This window comes from Archocentrus centrarchus (genome assembly GCF_007364275.1).
Source record: "Archocentrus centrarchus isolate MPI-CPG fArcCen1 chromosome 18 unlocalized genomic scaffold, fArcCen1 scaffold_23_ctg1, whole genome shotgun sequence".
Classification (NCBI taxonomy): Eukaryota; Metazoa; Chordata; class Actinopteri; order Cichliformes; family Cichlidae; genus Archocentrus; species Archocentrus centrarchus.
The window spans coordinates 1,615,603-1,633,232 of record NW_022060145.1 but is presented as its reverse complement, the minus strand read 5'-3'; the positions used below and the strand labels follow the sequence as shown (position 1 = coordinate 1,633,232).

Below are 17,630 nucleotides of genomic sequence, written 5' to 3'. Positions count from 1 at the left end.
AATGACAGCCTAGGGAGCATGACTGCTGCAATAGAGCAGTGTATTTTAACTTTTTTCTCTCACTGACCTGTCTCCCAATACAATTTACTATGACATTCCTCAGAGCTTTGGACATTTTTTTCCAACCCCACCTTCTTCTTCCTCCATTTCATCAAAAGCTGGCTTCCTCACTGGACGTGGAGCTGAGATAAAGACGGCACTTCTTCTGAGTGCGTGTGCCTGTTTCTGCACCCTAATGCTGGTGTTTACACTTTATCTTCTGTGCTCTGTGTTACAGCCTCTCTGCCGACTCAATATGACAAATAATTAATACGAAGGACGATTTAAAAAAAAAAAGTTTTATTATAGTTCACGTTATTATAAGTTGTCAATGAGTTAATCAGCATGAAACAGCACACTAAGCTGAGCTCACACACATAAATCTTTGAAATTTTTCAAGGGGAAGGCCAGAAAGGAGGCTGGCACTCTGTTTTTCCACTGATGTATGTATAACATCTCTCCTGGCAGATGAGCCAGTGAAAAGTAACTCCCAGGTGAAATGTTAAAGGACCGAGGTTGCAACAGGAGGACACACACAGTGAAGAGGGCCATTTCTAAAAGTAAGTAAGCAATTAGTGCAGACAGCAAAAAGTTCTGTTAATGTGGAAAAGATGTTCTACTCTAGCCATTATGAAAAAGGTAATGGGCGACAGGGAAAAAAAACAGTTATGCAAGAATTGTAGCAAAATTACTTGAATTACCTAACAGCAGAAAACCTATAACTGGTCTTGATCCCCTGCTGTTTCAGTTATAGAACATTTCAAATTGTCCTTCCACTTTTCAATTTAGACCAACAAATTACAGCTCTAAATCAACCACATTCAGTGTTAGGACTAGTTAGCAGAGAATGGAACTGTTTTTGTCCTAAACCATCAGAACTCCCTAGAGCCCCATTGGCTGGGTGGTACTCACCTGGCAGGTGTCTGGCTAGTAATAATGCCCCTGATGAATGCAATATTGTCATGGGTGCATGTGTGTTTCCCCCCCCTTCTCCATCATGTTAGAAATACTGGCAAAGACAGGCTGAAAGAGAACAGACTATGCCACTGTTACAGCACATCCGAAATTACAACAATGATGTTGCAATCTGGGCATTAATGCAAGTAAAAACTTTTATTATTATTTTTTTTTTAAAAGAACACAAAATTGTTGAAATTATTTTTAAAGTACTTTGCAGGGTGCTGTTGTATTTGTCAGATGTTTACTGTCATCCACCCTCCTCTTTGTTCCATATAGTCTCAGTAGGGTTGAGATCAGGAAGTGATCATGGTCAAACTCATTAAACCCATTGCAACCAAGACGATGTTTTGTGCAACTTGGCAAGGTGCATCACCCGACATGAAAATCATTTTATTTGGGTCATGATTCTTCTTTATTAATTGCAGGAAATGGTCAGGGTGGTACCCTATTATAACAGGGTGGCCATTTATGGCTCAGTCACCCTTGAGTTAAAATAGGACGGCAGCTTGCTTGCAACTAGAAAAACTTGGTGATTGCTCAGTGATTGCATTGAGATTCTGGTGTCGGAGACCTATTGCAAGTAGCTGCAGCGACCAGCTAGTCACCCAGAGGCTGAGCGTGCAAATGAAGCACTCATGGCTGAGTACCTGTGGTATGGTGGAGTTAAATTGCCATCCTGGAGGAACGACATCACTATTTGTGGAGGAATTTCTGAATTTCTGTTTCAGATCTATTCAGCCAGTTCTGGCTGGACTCTGAATGGAAATAGTTGATGTGATTTTTAACGTGAATTTCTGTGTGTGTAAGATTTGTGATTTTTTTTTTTTTTTTTTGATGATTTATCACAATCACTATATTATTATAAACAGATTCCAAATAATTGCCATCTTAACCCCATTTAATCACAAACTAATAATAAATAAAATTGGTATTTTATTGGCATCTTGGTGCACCGAAGTCCCTTTGAAGACGACACCTTCCCTAGTGTGACTGTAGTATTAGCAACCAACCACAGCTCCACCCTTCTGGACCACAGTATGTAATTTATCAGTAATTGAAACTGTCTGGAATGTTGTGCATATTAGTTTCCAAGCTCTCTCTTTTTTAACAAGCCTTTATCAAACCAAATTTATGTGCACTCTTACTGTCTTACAGATCTTCTAACAATGACTTCCTATTGGTTCTAAGTGTTCTTCAGGGATTTTGCAAGTGCATTGCTCTGTTCCATGTTCAATTTAATTCTCCATTAACATGTTGCATGACAACTATGTCTTGCCTACAGAAAAAATAACCTTGTTGATACCTTTTTTAAGCGGCACAAGATAAAACAAGTGGAAACACTGACTTAAAGTCTAAACACTGTGTTCATTTTGCAGAAGTTAAACAACAATGGCACATACAATATAATATAAAGACCTCTCTAAATAACTAAAAATAACAGAACAAAATAAATCTTTCTAACAGAAAAAATCACCTAACCTAACAGCAAAAGTCTTATATATAAAGATATCATCAGTTCAAAAGTGCATGCTGTTCATGTTCAGCTTTTGCTAGGTTTGATAGCTGCAATGCAAACTAGACAAGTAAAATACTCACATAGACAGTCAGAACAACTGACCTGTGCTGGCATTTGCACCACACATCAGGTAGAACTGAGTAAAGCAAAGAGACAGGGATTGGAAAAAGGAGATAAAAACAGACAAGGCAAAAAATATTGTGAGTGTAAAAAAGTGAGGATGGGAAATAAGAGGGCAGAGAAATGAAGACAAATATGAGCAAAGGGGAGAGTAAAAAAAGGGTGACCAAGCAAAGTCGGAAAAACTGAAGTGCAATAGCGCTAAAGCAAAGTGAAGGGACACTGAATATGGAGTGACATTTCATAGAAGGAAAATGGAAGCATGAAAGTGTGTAATAATGCCTGTCTGTGTCACTATAGGATCTTTCAGAAAGTGTCACCAGCAAGCACTGGCACACATTCTACTGAAGCTCCTTGGAGGACTCACACAACAACTGACCGAGTTTGCGTCAGTGAAACGTTGCAGTTGCATGATTTAGTTCCCTTTTTGTCGTAGAAATAATGAGTTCAGTATTGCTTTCTTCTCTCTTTCTAATGTAGATCCATACCCAGTTGGGAAATTACAGGTTGGTTATAGCTTGTATAATTTTAATACCACAGGCTACGCCATAAATGATTATAGTGCATCAAGGGATTTAGTAACTGAGTGTGCACCAGCTCCAACATAACACAGACCTTATGGATATTAACACCACAAATAATACCATTCTTGATTAGCAGATGAGTAAACTCATTGCAATATATTACATTATACTAAGCAGTACATTCCTAATGTGTACATACAGGTCACCAGGATACTAATGCCATTTGAAAGATTTGGTTATCGGACACACAGGAGCTCTCATCACCTGCAAAAGAACATTTCAGGTTTTTCTCCACTGGATTGCTAACGTTACATGTTATTTTGTGTTGCTTTAAAGCTGAACTTTCTTGGTTTGCTAAAGCCACAGCTAATCTATCGTGAATCAGGCCTGAAATGTTTAACACATGCATAAACACATAATCACCGCTTTCTCTCCTATTAGCTTATTTAATTCAGTCAACGCATTTTTTTTTTTTTTGTTGCTCAACAAACAATAATGAGCAAATTGCTAATCAAGAACATTTCTTCTCCTCCATCTTGATCTCTGTTGCTCATATTATCTGTGATCAACAACTTGTAATCACTCATTTAATTAATCACATATTATGCAATAACTGTAACTGACAAACATGATGAAATGTCACCAACCTGGATGTTGTTCTGGGGGGTCATTTTCAGCCAAATGTTTACTTATCATGGCTCAAAAATCCGACATGAATACTAATGAGTATTGATTGTTTTGCTGGAGACTTCATGCTAAATATATTTAGGCAATAAGTATTTCAATAAGTATTTTCAGTTAGCGCTGTCTGTGGTCTGTTTATAGACGGGGAGGGGCTTTAAAAATGAATTTCACCACCTGTTGCTTCAGTAAAATTTAGCAGGAGTAAGTGCAAGAGCAGGAATGCACCTGCTGTCACAATTGTATCATATAATTACAGCTTTATTTGCCTTGAGCCCCCCACTCCCCCCTCAGGCAGCATTCAAAACATCTCAAAAGCACACATCCAAAACAGACATAACATACAACATAATTACACATCTTGTAATTTAGCATCAGCAATTAACACACAAGCTGCGTCAACATTTATTCTCTACACCAGTCATCTTGTTGTGCCGTCCTTACAGATTGGTGAGCATCTGTAATTAGCAATCACAGGTTCCCCGCGCCTTCCTGCTGGCTGCCATTGTCCCAGTGTGGCACAGCTACGCCTCTCTACAGTAACAGCAATTTACTGGCACAGCTAACACCTATATGGATGCATGTGCTTGCGTGTGTTTCTCTTCAATATTCATTCAGTCTTAGCCAGTTATAGCCAGCATGATATTGAAGCAAAAGAAGCAACAGAGAGAGTGAAGACCTGAGTGGGAGGCAGAAATTCTCGAGCAGTTAATGAAAGTTAATGGTCAGCTTTGTGTTCACCAGGGAATCAACAAGAGTCTGAATATTGTTTAGCGACCGGACCAGGCACTGCGCATTCATTGCCTGTTGTCATTATCAGACTTCTCCTAATATTACACACACACACACACACACACATACACACACATGTTTTGCAAGATATGGGCAAAGACTACCATCACTTCACTTGGGATCCAATTACAGGCACAGATGAAGTACAGGTCTTGTCTTGAGCTGACAGGCCATACTGACCTAATAAAATGAAGAGCTTAACATAAGCCACTGGATTTAAACCACTTTTCATACAATTATTTAAGATATTAAACACCTATTATAAGTATACGTATACTTTTGTATTGGCATTGTGCCATAAGAATACCCATGAAATTCATTCAGCATGCAGATAAGTCAAAGATAATGAAAGCAATGAAATTGGAGCTTTGGGGCTTTTGCATACACACGGTGGTTATTTTTCAGAATAAAGTAAATACATACAAAGATATGGCCAAAATTATTGGTACCCCCATCCCCCTCATTGAAACAATGTTCTTTCTTCCAAAAACGTCTGAAAGGAAAGGCTCCTTGGTCTCGCATGCCTGCGAGACAAGCTGTGAAAAGAGCTGGATTCTTTCTTATTCTGGGGAGATCTAAAATTGCCTGGACAAAATTATTGCCATCCCAACGATAAGAGGATTGTTGTGATATTTAAAGCAGACTCTGGCTTTCAATTAGAATCGCTGGTGCCTTTTTGATCTCATCGTCAGTCATTCAGCATATTTAAATGAGAAAGGGTACCCACTGTGTTGTTTAGTGTCATTCCGTGCGCCACCATGAACACAGACGAGAGAGACAACTTTAGGAAATTCTGTGTCTGTGATTAAATTGTTTCCAATTCTCTGCTTGTCGGCCTGATATTGCTTTGGATCCAACTTCTCAATTTATGCAAAGCATTTTCCAATGTCATGTACTACCCCTTTGTCTAGCCTTCTCTCTAACCTTCAGATTTGAAGCTGAGAAAGCTGCCTTTTTGCTCAGAAAAACAATTTAACTTCTGACAATTTCACTTAGATCTGACGCCATGTTTCCCACTGTCACTATGCTATTATAGAATTTTCTGCCTGAAACTTTAGACACAGCCGTATTTATAACAGCTGAACAATGACTGCATGTCAGTTTACTCGAGTAAAATCTCTGCGTACCCTTTAAACTTGCTTGTGCTTTACTGGAATGGATACAACTCAAGAAAATCTGACTTTTTGTACAAATGAGTTAATTTATTCACTGGCAAATGTTTGCTCAAATGTGTGATATCTGCTATAGAAATATTGCTGAAATATTTGACATAATTTCTTGGGTTTAAACTTTTCCTCTAAAAAGTATCAAATTCCAGTGCACTAGATGAAAAATTTACCGAGCTATAAATTTTAAAGTTTTGTCAGTGATGACAGATAGGAAATTTTTTAAATGTTTAGATTTTTTTTTGGTGACCTTGACCTTTGAGTTTGAAAATTGTGGTTCAAAACTATTTGAGTTTATAACAAACAAACACAATGACCTCCCTCCAGCTGACGGTGGTCGAGGTAAGAAACAAACAAACAAACAAAAAAAAATGTTAAAGAGCGTTTCTGGTTCCTAGTGTGATCCATCCATCTCTCCAATGAATCACAATGTTTCTATATAAGGTTTCACGCCATTAAAGACCAATGAAAACATCATTATGGAGATCTGTATTTCACTTTAAAACCCTCTGAAATCTCTTTGTCCACAGTAGATGTTAGTCACTGTGCTCTTGCACGTGGTGCTGTCAGACGCTCTCCAGGGCTCTGTATCCAAGCATCCCAATTCCTCGCATCAGCCCCTGAGAGGTCATTACAGTAACCGTAGAGATGTGGAGGTGGTGTTCTCTAGTGATGTCTGGGAGGCTGTAATTGGTCCCGTCTTGTGGATGTCTTTGAGCTCTTCAGCAGAACAGGCATGCGTTACTACTGGGACAGCAGAGCCCAGACCATGACACAGTCTGTGGCTGGGAGGAAAACGGTTACTCATCATTCTAAACTTTTGTTCTAAAACAGTCCTAAAGCTGTAAGCCTTTGGTTATGAAAGATCAAGCTATATAGGTAACACTGTGCTATTTATCATATTCAAATATTGATCTCACCCAAATCACCGGTAACTTTATCACGACATATCAAGCCACAAGGATTAAGTATTACCATTCAAGAAATGATTTTGTTGTTAAGCTCTTAAACTGACCATCAGAAGTATTGTGTGATAAACTACAGCTCGCAGCAAATTATAGATGTGATTGAAAGTAAAGTGAGCACTTTACATCATCTTGTGTTTTAAGAGATATTTTTCAAATTAATGTGAAAACAGTTCAGCTTTAATTGAGAGCATCTGTCAAATAATGTAAAAATGGTAAAAGATGTTCATTGAGTGCTCATTATGACTGTGTGAAATTGAAGCACTCTCATGTATAAACAGAAAATTATTGGACAAGAAAGTTGCGTTGGGTCACACAGCTATGTGAATTTGTGTAGCGCCACTGGGATCAGGCCTGGGTGAGCCATCGTGATTATCTCTGATGCTCCCAGCAGTTTTCAGATGTTATATACTGGAACCTTCACAGTAAGAATCCCTAATAATGCTGAAGCCATGATGCATTAAAAAAAAATGCTAAAAATTAAAGGTAGATGAGCTGTAATATATGCTGTGGAACAACATGTTCATGGGCCAGATGAACAACGGAGTTAAAACTTAACCCAAAGAAATCTGTAATTCAGATGAAAATATTCAACTCCAAACTGAGCACAATGAGAGCCCAGCTCAGTGTGTGTGTGTGTGTGTGTGTGTGTGTGTGTGCGTGTGCTGCAAACTTATTCTTCTGTTGTAGTCTCTACTCTACTGAAAGAAAGCAAAACTTGCATGACTAATTTTTACAGTACATCTGGCACAGCCCTCCCTCTTCTCCTGTCTACTCTAGTTATGCGCTCAGTTAGTGCAGTCTCAAACATGCTGTTGACTTCTGTGGAAATGCGTTGTTTGCTCTTTTGAGATTAATTCCATACTGATAATTTCATATTTGCTAAATGGTTCTTACAGCCCTGATTTCAGGACATCATTCAGTTGGACAGCTAATGCGTTCCTTGTATTGATTATAATGCCCGGGAGCCCTGGCTGGAAAATATGAAGTGTCAAGTACTCATTAATTCTAGACACGACTTGGCAAACATCATTGACTCATTCCATTACACAAAGTCCACATATAATTGACCTTGTGGCTCATTGCTTCCCAGTTGAAAGTTCTGGTTTTTAGCTGTGAAAAAATAATTATTTTAGTTTGTCTCAGTAGGAAGGTTTTCAGATGGTCTTATCTTTGTAGGAGGATCTTGCCCCTGTGTGAAAGGTTTTGCTGGATGTTCATTTTATGCCTTCTTAAAGATAAAGTGTAAAGTAGGAGTTTTGATGATATGAAAAGCCTGAAGCATTTCAAACCATGTTTATTCATATGCACTTACATCAAAGGCCTTTTTGTGTTTATCATAATTTCACTTGGCATTTTCTGCAAAACTTTCCAGAACAGAGGGCTGAAATAGAAAAAGAAAGAGGGAAAATAATTGGAAGAGGGGAAAAAGTGGATGGTTATTTCCTTTTATGTTGTAATATAAAGAGACCTTCATTGTAGTTGAGCACCGAGATTTCCCAAAACTCAGCTTTATCATCTTGCTTAGGATTCTCAAATTCTGCCTCCTTCAAGAGCCGTGTATTTTCTGCTTTTCTTCTGTGAGCGTATAGTATATGGACAGGTTCATGGAATAAATCTGTCAGGTTTCAGATGTCTCTGCCAATATTCCTGGCTTGCTACTGTGCAATTTACACATCAACTTTAAGCTGTTTCTTTGAATCAAGCATGTTTCTTTGAATTCAAACATGTTCTCACTGCTGCAGTGACAAGGTTTTTGTCAGGAGGGAAGGGGGGGGGGGGTCTCTCAGGAGAAAACCTCCCAACAACGGTGGTACAAATCTTCACAGGGCGTAAGCACAATCTGTGATTCATGGGAGCCTCATGTACCTACAAATGGCCTAATGATTTCCTCATTTTGCCAGTAGCCACTAGCAAAACAGTTTATGCTGGAAAAACTGCACACACAGTTGTTTGTGTTTTATACAGTGAATATTAATTATATCTGCCCTCTTCACTTATTGATTGGCTAACTCTTCGTTTAGCACACACTAATTTCATGGCATTTATGAGACGTGAAGTGCAGCCAACATGTGAAGTTTCACAAAATGACTTTTTATTACAGTCAATCTCAAAAATTGTTTTTAGTTTCATAAGAGAGCAAATGAAATGCAATTTACTCAAAATAAAAATTAAAGGAACACTTCTGTGATAGCAATCTGCTCAGTTAAGCAGCAGAGGGGGTGGCTAATCAGTTTCAGCTGCTTTAGTGTTAATGAAATTAACAACAGGTGCACTAAAGGCGCAACAATGAGACAACCCCCAAAACAGGAATGATTTTACAGATGGGGGCCACTAACATTTTTTCCCTCTTCATCTTTCCTGATTGTTTTTTCACTAGTTTTGCATTTGGCTAGGGTCAGTGTCACCACAGGTAGCATGAGGCGATACCTGCACCCTACAGAGGGTGCACAGGTAGTCCAACTCATCTAGGATGGCACATCAATACATGCCATTGCCAGAAGGTTTGCTGTGTCTCCCAGCACAGTCTCAAGAGTATGGAGGAGATTCCAGGAGACAAGCAGTTACTCGAGGAGAGCTGGGCAAGGCTGCAGAAGGTCCTTAATCCATCCATCAGCAAATCTGCTCATTTGTGCAAAGAGGAACAGGACGAGCACTGCCAGAGCCCTACAAAATGACCTCCTGGTGTGAATGTCTTTGACCAAACAATCAGAAACAGACTTCATGAAAGTGGCCTGAGGGCACAACATCCTCTAGTGGATGTTCTCCATACCCAGCACCGTGGAGCTTAATTGACATCTGCCTTAGAATACCAATTTAATTTCAATTCCATTTTAGTTACATAGTGCCAAATCACAACAAACAGTTGCCTCAAGGCACTTTATACTGTAAGGAAAAGATGATAAAATAATTACAGAGAAAACCCAAGGATCAAAACGACCCCTATGGGCAAGCACTTTTAACAGGAAGAAACCTCCGGCAGAACCAGACTCAGGGAGGGGCAGTCATCTGCCCGCTGAAGGTGAGTGGAGGCAGACAGGATAAAAGACCAACTGTGGAAGAGAGCCAGAGATTAATAATAACTACTGTAATGATTAAATGCAGAATGGTGCATAAACACGGAGTGAAAAGAGGTGAGTGAAAATGAAACACTCCGTGCATCATGGGAACCCCCCAGCAGCCTAGGCCTATTGTAGCATAAGTAAGGAAGGGTTCAGGGTCACCTGAACCAGCCCAAACTGTAAGCTTGATCAAAAAGGAAAGTTTTAAGCTTAACCTTAAAAGTAGAGAGGGTGTCTGTGTCAGGATTGGCAGGTCAACCACTGACACCCTGTGCTTTTCACAGATTAGAGCAGGTTCATCCCGAGCACATGTGACAGAGGTGAAGTGATCTGGAGAAGCTGCGGAGACTGTTATGCTTCTGTAACATCATGGAGCATGACTGGTTTGGTGGTGGGTCAGTTATGGTCTGGGGAGGCATGGAGGGACGCACAGACCTCTACAGGTTAGGTAACGGCACCCCGACTGCTGTTTGGTATTGGGTTGAAGTCCTTGGATTGTCAGACCCTACACTGGGGCAGTGGGTCCTGGGTTCCTCCTGGTGCATGACAGTGCCTGGCCTCATATGGCGAGAGTGTGCAGATGAAGGATGAAGGAATTGATAGCAATGACTGGCCCACACTCTCGCCTGACTTAAATCCAATAGAACACCTCTGACATTAAGTTTTGGTCCCTCCGACACCACCAGGTTGCACCACAGACTTTTGTTTTTTTGATAAAATGGGGCAATAGATTTAAAGTATTTCTACTGATCATTTTTATATTGGTTATTAAACTGTCCTTTCAGTGCTCATACCAGTAGTCAGTTAATTACCTGTAATGACTTGTGGGTACTATGTGTGTGTTTTGCAGGGGAGCTGTACATCGGTGGCGTGACAAAGAACATGTACAGCAGTCTGCCCAAACTGATTGCATCTCGGGACGGGTACCAGGGCTGTCTGGCCTCTGTGGACCTGAATGGGAGACTCCCTGACCTGATCGCAGATGCCCTCCACAGGGTGGGCCAGGTGGAACGAGGCTGCGATGGTAAGAAGAAGAAGCAGCTCTCATATACAGACTTTAATATAAAATTATGGTTAGTCAAGTGTCAGTTTAAAGATAAGGATAAATAATTACCTTACCTGTGAGTCACTAGGGGAAATCAAATGGCACTGATTACCATCTAGTGTATAACAGAGTGGTCATTTCACTCAGAGGATGCTAGCTTTTCAGAAATTTCTCACCAGTGTTACCAGAACTTAGATATTGAGTGGAATTATGAGGAAACGATCCAGGAGTTGAGTTTCTTGTTTTGAGACACAGGTAAAAATGTCAGTTTTTAATGGTGACTCTAAATTCCACCCATACATTGGAGCGTTTTCATTATGACCTGATTTAATCTAAATCTGCCACTTGAACTAGTAGCCACACCCACTTCTTTGAGCTCTAGACGGTCTTTACAGTCTGTCCTCTGTATATCCTCTTTATTGCACTATAAAACTTGCATGAGGGAAGCATCTCTCTCCTCTAATGTTATTGTCAGTGTGGCTAATCTCAGCAGTACCCCACCCTTGCTGGCTTTTGCTTCATCAATCTTGCATTTGTCATGTTTTTTACCTCTGCTGTGTGGGGTCGGCCACCATGTCTCAGGCTGCATGCTGTGGTGTGGGGTAGTTAATCCTGAGTATAACAGTAGATTTTGGCTATAGCATTTCCCCTTCCCCGCAACCCACCCTTGACTCCCCTCCACCACGTCTCAATGGCATACAGAGCGTTGGAGAGCACAGACTTGATTTCCCTGAGGGCTGCATTGGCCGACTAGATGCAGCAGTGATCCAGCTTCTTTTTTTTCTTTCCCTCTCTCTTGCTCCCTAACGCTGCTACGCTGCTACTTCTGCCAGCCAGCCTTATTACCTGCCTACAGTTATACACCACAATTACTTCGCTCCAAACAGAGTTTAAAACTGCATTAAGCTATCATATTGACTCCCGCAGGCACCAGAAATGGATGCTAATATTAGTTAATGATTTGATGTGCCAGGGATTTGAGCAGTAGTAATTGACCAGTTTTGGAACAGTGGACCCTTTTGACAAATATTAGTATACCTAGTCCTGAGGCTGTTGCAAAACCCTGTTTTCCCTTGTTGATATTGCAGAAATATATCAAAAAACAATTCTGACTGGTTATCTCATTTTACTATAATCAGTTTCAGAATATTTTCCCCTACCATATGCCAGAGAAAACAATACAGTTTACATCATTTCAGTGAAATGGTAACTTTTATGTTTTTTTTCTAGTGTTAATTGATCTTTTGGTAGGTAAGATCTTTGAATTGCTGGTTTCCCTAAAGAAATAGGAAGGCCAGTGAAGGTGACTTTACCAGATGTATTGTTTTCCTGGATATGGCTCACTGCCAGAATCCACACCAACCTGGTTCTTAGGTCATTGTTAGCTTGTGGAGTGGGGATACGGAGTGGTCAGAGGTGGCTGCTGGTCTAGTCTCTCCAGAGATAAGGCCGGACAAAGGCTAGAACATTGAGCTTTCTCTTGTAACTGCCTACTGACTCAGTGGATCACAGCAACAGAAAACATTATTGGGGGGGGGGGGGGGGGGGGGGGGGGGGGGGTGAGACCAAGAGGGTTGAAGTCAAAAGCACTGTTGCTGACTCACTGTAGCTCAAGAGGGGAGGAATAAGAAAATAAAATGATCAGAGTTTATGTCCAAGGTTAATAAAAAAATTTTCATTTGACATTTTCTTGTAATGCAAAAAAATAAATAAATTAAAGAGTTAAAAGAAATAAGTGACCTAAATAATAATGTTTACAAGGTTTGGTGAAGATATTTGTGTTAGAAGCTCTAACCAATCTCCAATTACAATTACACTATTTGTACATAGGCAGAATTCCAGTTCCAATTGTAACCAAGCTGCTCGCTGAGCACCCAGTTGACAGCAGCAAGGTAACTGAAATGTGTGCTCACTTGGATTTCACCATTTTCTTGAACATTTGGAGCGAGCACAACAGATGGAATTTTATGCTCCAGCATACCTAAGGCACCTAATAACAAGTTCTATGAGTTCTTAGCCATACAAAGGTAATGTCAATCTAGTCAGTAATGTAAAGGAAGAATGAGCAAATGATTCCAAGACATGGTTATTGATTATGACAGTATGTTTTATTTGCTCCTTGAAGGAGACTTGTATTAGCGAGTGAATAATGAGGCAGAACAGTTAAGATAGAAAGTGGAAAGTTCAATTCCATTCAGGTTTATTTATATAGCATCAAATTACAAGGCGCTGTATATTGTAAGGTAAACACCCTACAATAATAGAGAAAACACCCCAACAATCAGATGACATCCTATGAGCAAGCACTTGGCGACTGTGGGAACGAAAATCTCCCTTTTAACAGAACTCTCTGGCAGGACCACGCACAGGGAGGGGGCAGCTGGGGGTAAGTGAAGGCAGACAGGATAAAAAGACACTCTCTAAGAGAGCCGGAGCTTAATATTATATAATGATTAAATCCAAAGTGGTGTGTAAACAACACAAAATAATAACTCTTTTTTTTTGTTTGTTTGTTTGTTTTACAATTTTTTTTTGGGGGGGGGGGGGGTGAGGGGGTCTTTCTTAATTGGACCACTTGTAAATGGCAGAGTGAGATTTCTGTTTATCTGCGTGAAAACAAATTAGTCTGGCACTGAACCATGGTTCTTTGAAAATGTCTGTGTTTAATTGAGATTTTAATGAGAAACCCCACGAACAAAACAGCCACCACACGCTTTTATTTTTAGAACCATTGTTTTGGCTGACATGTGATTTATATGCTAGTCTTATAACTATCGTTCATGATTTTTTTAACATTTACCATGATCATTTTACCTTTATTTATTTTGAGCGTGAGTACTAAAAAGCAGGTTTTCTTGGAATGTCCTGTCTTCTTCCATTTCAACAGAGGTGGCAAAAATACAGACATTCTGTATTTAAGTAGGAGTACAGATATTTGGGTTAACAAATACTCTGGTAAAAGTTGAAGTACTGATTCAACTTCTTTAAAAAACTCAACTTCTTTAAAGGTGAAAAAAGTCCCTGAAATGTACTCAAAGTAAGAAAGCAAAAGTAGCTCTTTGGAGGATGTTTCTACCAGCTATTTTTGCGTAAATTTAACTGAAACTTGTACTATATTAATGCAATAGTATAACAATATTATTACACGAGAATAAAAACTTAGTTTCAATCCAAATTCTGATACTAATGAATGTACTCAGCTTGAACACTGTTATGTAAAACACTCTACAATGCTGTTATCGACATTATATATATAGGGGGACTCTGCCTCATCACCTAAACAAAAAAATGAGTACAGTCGGGTTGCAGTGTGTATTCAGCTGCTGCTGCCCTGAGGTTTACTGCTCTTTGTGGATTTACACAAATGAATTCAAGAAGATGTAACCCAGTATTTCATGGGGTGATTACCATCCCCTACGCCAAGACTACGAAGTCTGCTGTGCACCAGTGCAACTCAGAGCTTTACTGTAAATTCAACCACAGTATGGCAAGCTCACCTTTTTATACTGCAATGTTTGAATAACACTAAGTCAATATACCTAAGTTTGTTTGGCACCCTGTTTCACAATATGAAAATACATAATTCACATCATAATACAGATCAATATCTGATTTAAAATGAAGATATTACATGTTAGCTTTAAATGTTCAGTTTATTAAATGTCACTGAGCAGTTCTTACCTTTAAATCTAACCTGTTCTTCCTCTCCTGTCCTCTTTCTAACAACGTTCTCCAGCTCTGAGTGAACCTTTCTCTCATTCTGAGAAATACAGCAGCTGGGCCTTTAGCTACTAGACACACTGTGTGAAAAACTACACACAAATAGTTTGTGTGTTTGCTGATATTTGTTGAGCTGATAGAAATGTTGCATTTGAAATTACCTGCCACAACACATTACTCCCTTTATTTTCGCTCCTCTTCTATAGTGCTAGCTAGATGCTGAAGTACCACGACCACAACTTACAGCCATCTGCACTCGGTCCAGCCCAATGTAACCCCTGAGCACAGCACTATAAATGATGCATAACTTATATGGTTTTTGCCTCTTTCATGTCTTTGTATGCAATAAGCCCCGGAGATGGATATGCCGATATGATTGTACCTTATATGTTATAATTCCTCCTTTTAGGCTCAGATAGGTTTGATGTTTGAAGGTGCAGTGAGTGGAAATAAAATCTTCCCTCAGACATGTTAAAACTAAAGTAACGAGTCATGTAAGGAAGTGTAAGGAGTAGAAAGTACAGATACTTGTATAAAATTGTAGAGTGCAAAAGTAAAAGGTTGTACAGTAACAAAGTATTTGTACTTCATTACTTCCCACTTCTGATTTCAATTAGTCAACAAAGGCAAAAAATCTGTGGATTTTGTCAGCTGATGTGACAGTACCAATAGTGGGTCAATAGTGAGTATAATCCGCAGTAGAAAATCATGCGTTGCTAAATGAAGCTTTAAACTGGATCCTTTGTTCTCATTGGACTGCCCAATAGTTTGTAGATAATACATAATGATCCCAATTAATAAATATACATTTCAATGATTTAATTTACATTTTATTGAATTAAAAATATTATGTTGTGTTTGGTTACATCTTCAGGACCCAGTACCACCTGTACGGAGGAGTCCTGCTACCATCAGGGGGTGTGTCTCCAGCAGTGGGAGGGCTTCACCTGCGATTGCAGCATGACGTCCTACGGAGGCTCATTTTGCAATGACCGTAAGTGAAAGAAAGGCTCTTTTTTTTTAACTCTTAAATGGTTTGAATGTGTATGACTGCTGTGAGTCGTGCAGTGGAAATATCTTGATCAGTGGATAGCTGCTGCATAGTGGTCTAAAGTTAGCGCTCCACAGGCAACTTTGCAAGTCTGCGATCAAAGTGGCAATGACAGAGATTTGTATTGTAGTAGTGAAATGATTGGTGAGTCCAGCTTTCTCCAACTGATTTATAGTTTTTTTGGGAGCTCATTTGCGTGAATCTTCAACATGTCATGTAGTGGATGCTCAATTTTTGCCGTAAATGCTCATGACAGCATTGCATTTCTGCATACATACATATATTTCTATTGTGTGTGCTTTTAATAGCATTATCCTCACACATCTGGTGTTTCATTTTGTAACTAGCAGTTTTTTTTTTTTAATTATTTGTAGAGCTTGTTAACATTTGACTGCTAACAATTGAAATATCGAAACATTAGCTAATAATAATAACTTTAATTGGACAGTTATTATAATTAGCTAATGTTTAGATGTTTTAACTGTTATCAGGCAAATGTTAACAAGCTCTATAGCTCGCATAAACATTAGTTAACAAGTTTAGTTCAGTAGGGCCACACGGATTGCACTGCACTCATCGATTCCTCTTCAGATGTCGAGTTCAAAGTAAAACCTTGTTCAACTCACACTTCACCGTGAGATTCAGCATGAGCGCCAACACATGCTGTGAGGAGAAACAGTGATCTGAGTCCCGTGTCCCTGCCATGTGGTCACCTGCTGGGTGGCTGGAAGTCAGGGAGTGAAAGAAAAAAGCTATGGAAGAGGGAGAAACATTTACATGGTTTTGATGCTTAATGCTTGTCATTCTCTTTTTTCCTCTTGCGTGTTGACACAACTGCAATCTGATTGTGGCCGGTGCTTTTGCTGAGGGTGCAGTAGCTACATTTAGGGGTGAACTAGCGTCACTGAAGTGTGGAAATGACTTCATAAATAGTTTCCATTTTTCATTGTTTATTGCAATTGTTGGCTTTATTTTAGCAGTATGCCTTGTCTCGTTATGTCTTAAAGTATTTCAGGTGAAATTGTGAAGCTAAATGTAATAGAATACTGCTTTTTAAATGAATAAATATTGCAGTGTTTAGGAATTGTGTCTATACCAGTGTGCTGCTTGGTAACATGGAGCTTATGTGCAATTAGCATTCAGCAGTCTGCACAGGCAGGGGCAGAAGCAGGGTGGCGGGCTAATAGACTTGTTTGCATAAGTCTTTGTTTGCTCATGAAGTGGTGGGTTAAGCTGAACCAGACTCAGCTTCTTTTCTGATTTTTACATCAATTCAATTTTTTTTTTTTTTGGTGACAGTTCATCTTTGCTGTGTGATGTTTCCCTTGTTATGTTGGTTGCCATGTTAGCTGTACAGAATATGATGGGCCATGATAGTAAGGAGCTGATTAGCAAGGTGTTCTTTTGGTTCTTGGAACTCTCAAGCAGGGAGAAGGTGATAACTTTTTTTGTCGGCATGACAGCTATGCCAAGATAAGCAGAGATCCCTCGCTGCTTGAGAAGGGAGAGCAAATGATAGAAAGGGGAAAAGGAAAGGGCTGCTTATTCCCGTGCTCGAGTTGTTGCCTGTGGGGCGCGTTAGCAGCTTTACTGTGCTGGTTTCGAAGATGACAGGTAGAAATGTGAGCATCCGGGGAGTATACCAACATGTGTTCTGGGGAAGAATCTAGAAGAAAGAGTGTGTGTGTGTTTTGTGAGAATGTGTAGAATGGAGGAAAGGACTTCACCAGCAGCCTGATCAAATGTATTGTGTAACTGCAGACAAAAAAAAAAAAAAAGAGCCTCCATGTAGAAAAGCTTTGAGTCTGCAGTGCAGAAGAGTCTTATTAAGGATTCATCTCCAACATATAAGACTGTGAACACTGACACAACACTTTTTTTTGTTTATAAAAATACAATTGTAGTTCTACAGATCAGTAGGCTGCTGGCTAAAGTTCACTCACAACTTGCTGCAAATTATACAGCGTGTTTGTTTTTGAGGGGCTGACA

The 17,630-nt window shown here is 39.6% G+C and overlaps 1 protein-coding gene across 1 annotated transcript in view; it reads left to right on the top strand.

The window, feature by feature from the left end:
• Positions 1 to 17,630, top strand: part of nrxn2b (neurexin 2b) — a 639,543-nt gene that overhangs the window by 323,960 nt on the left and 297,953 nt on the right. The window contains exons 15-16 of the mRNA XM_030722576.1: positions 10,676 to 10,849; positions 15,465 to 15,584. Coding sequence (XP_030578436.1) covers positions 10,676 to 10,849; positions 15,465 to 15,584 — 294 coding nt within the window. The remainder of the gene's footprint in view (positions 1 to 10,675; positions 10,850 to 15,464; positions 15,585 to 17,630) is intronic.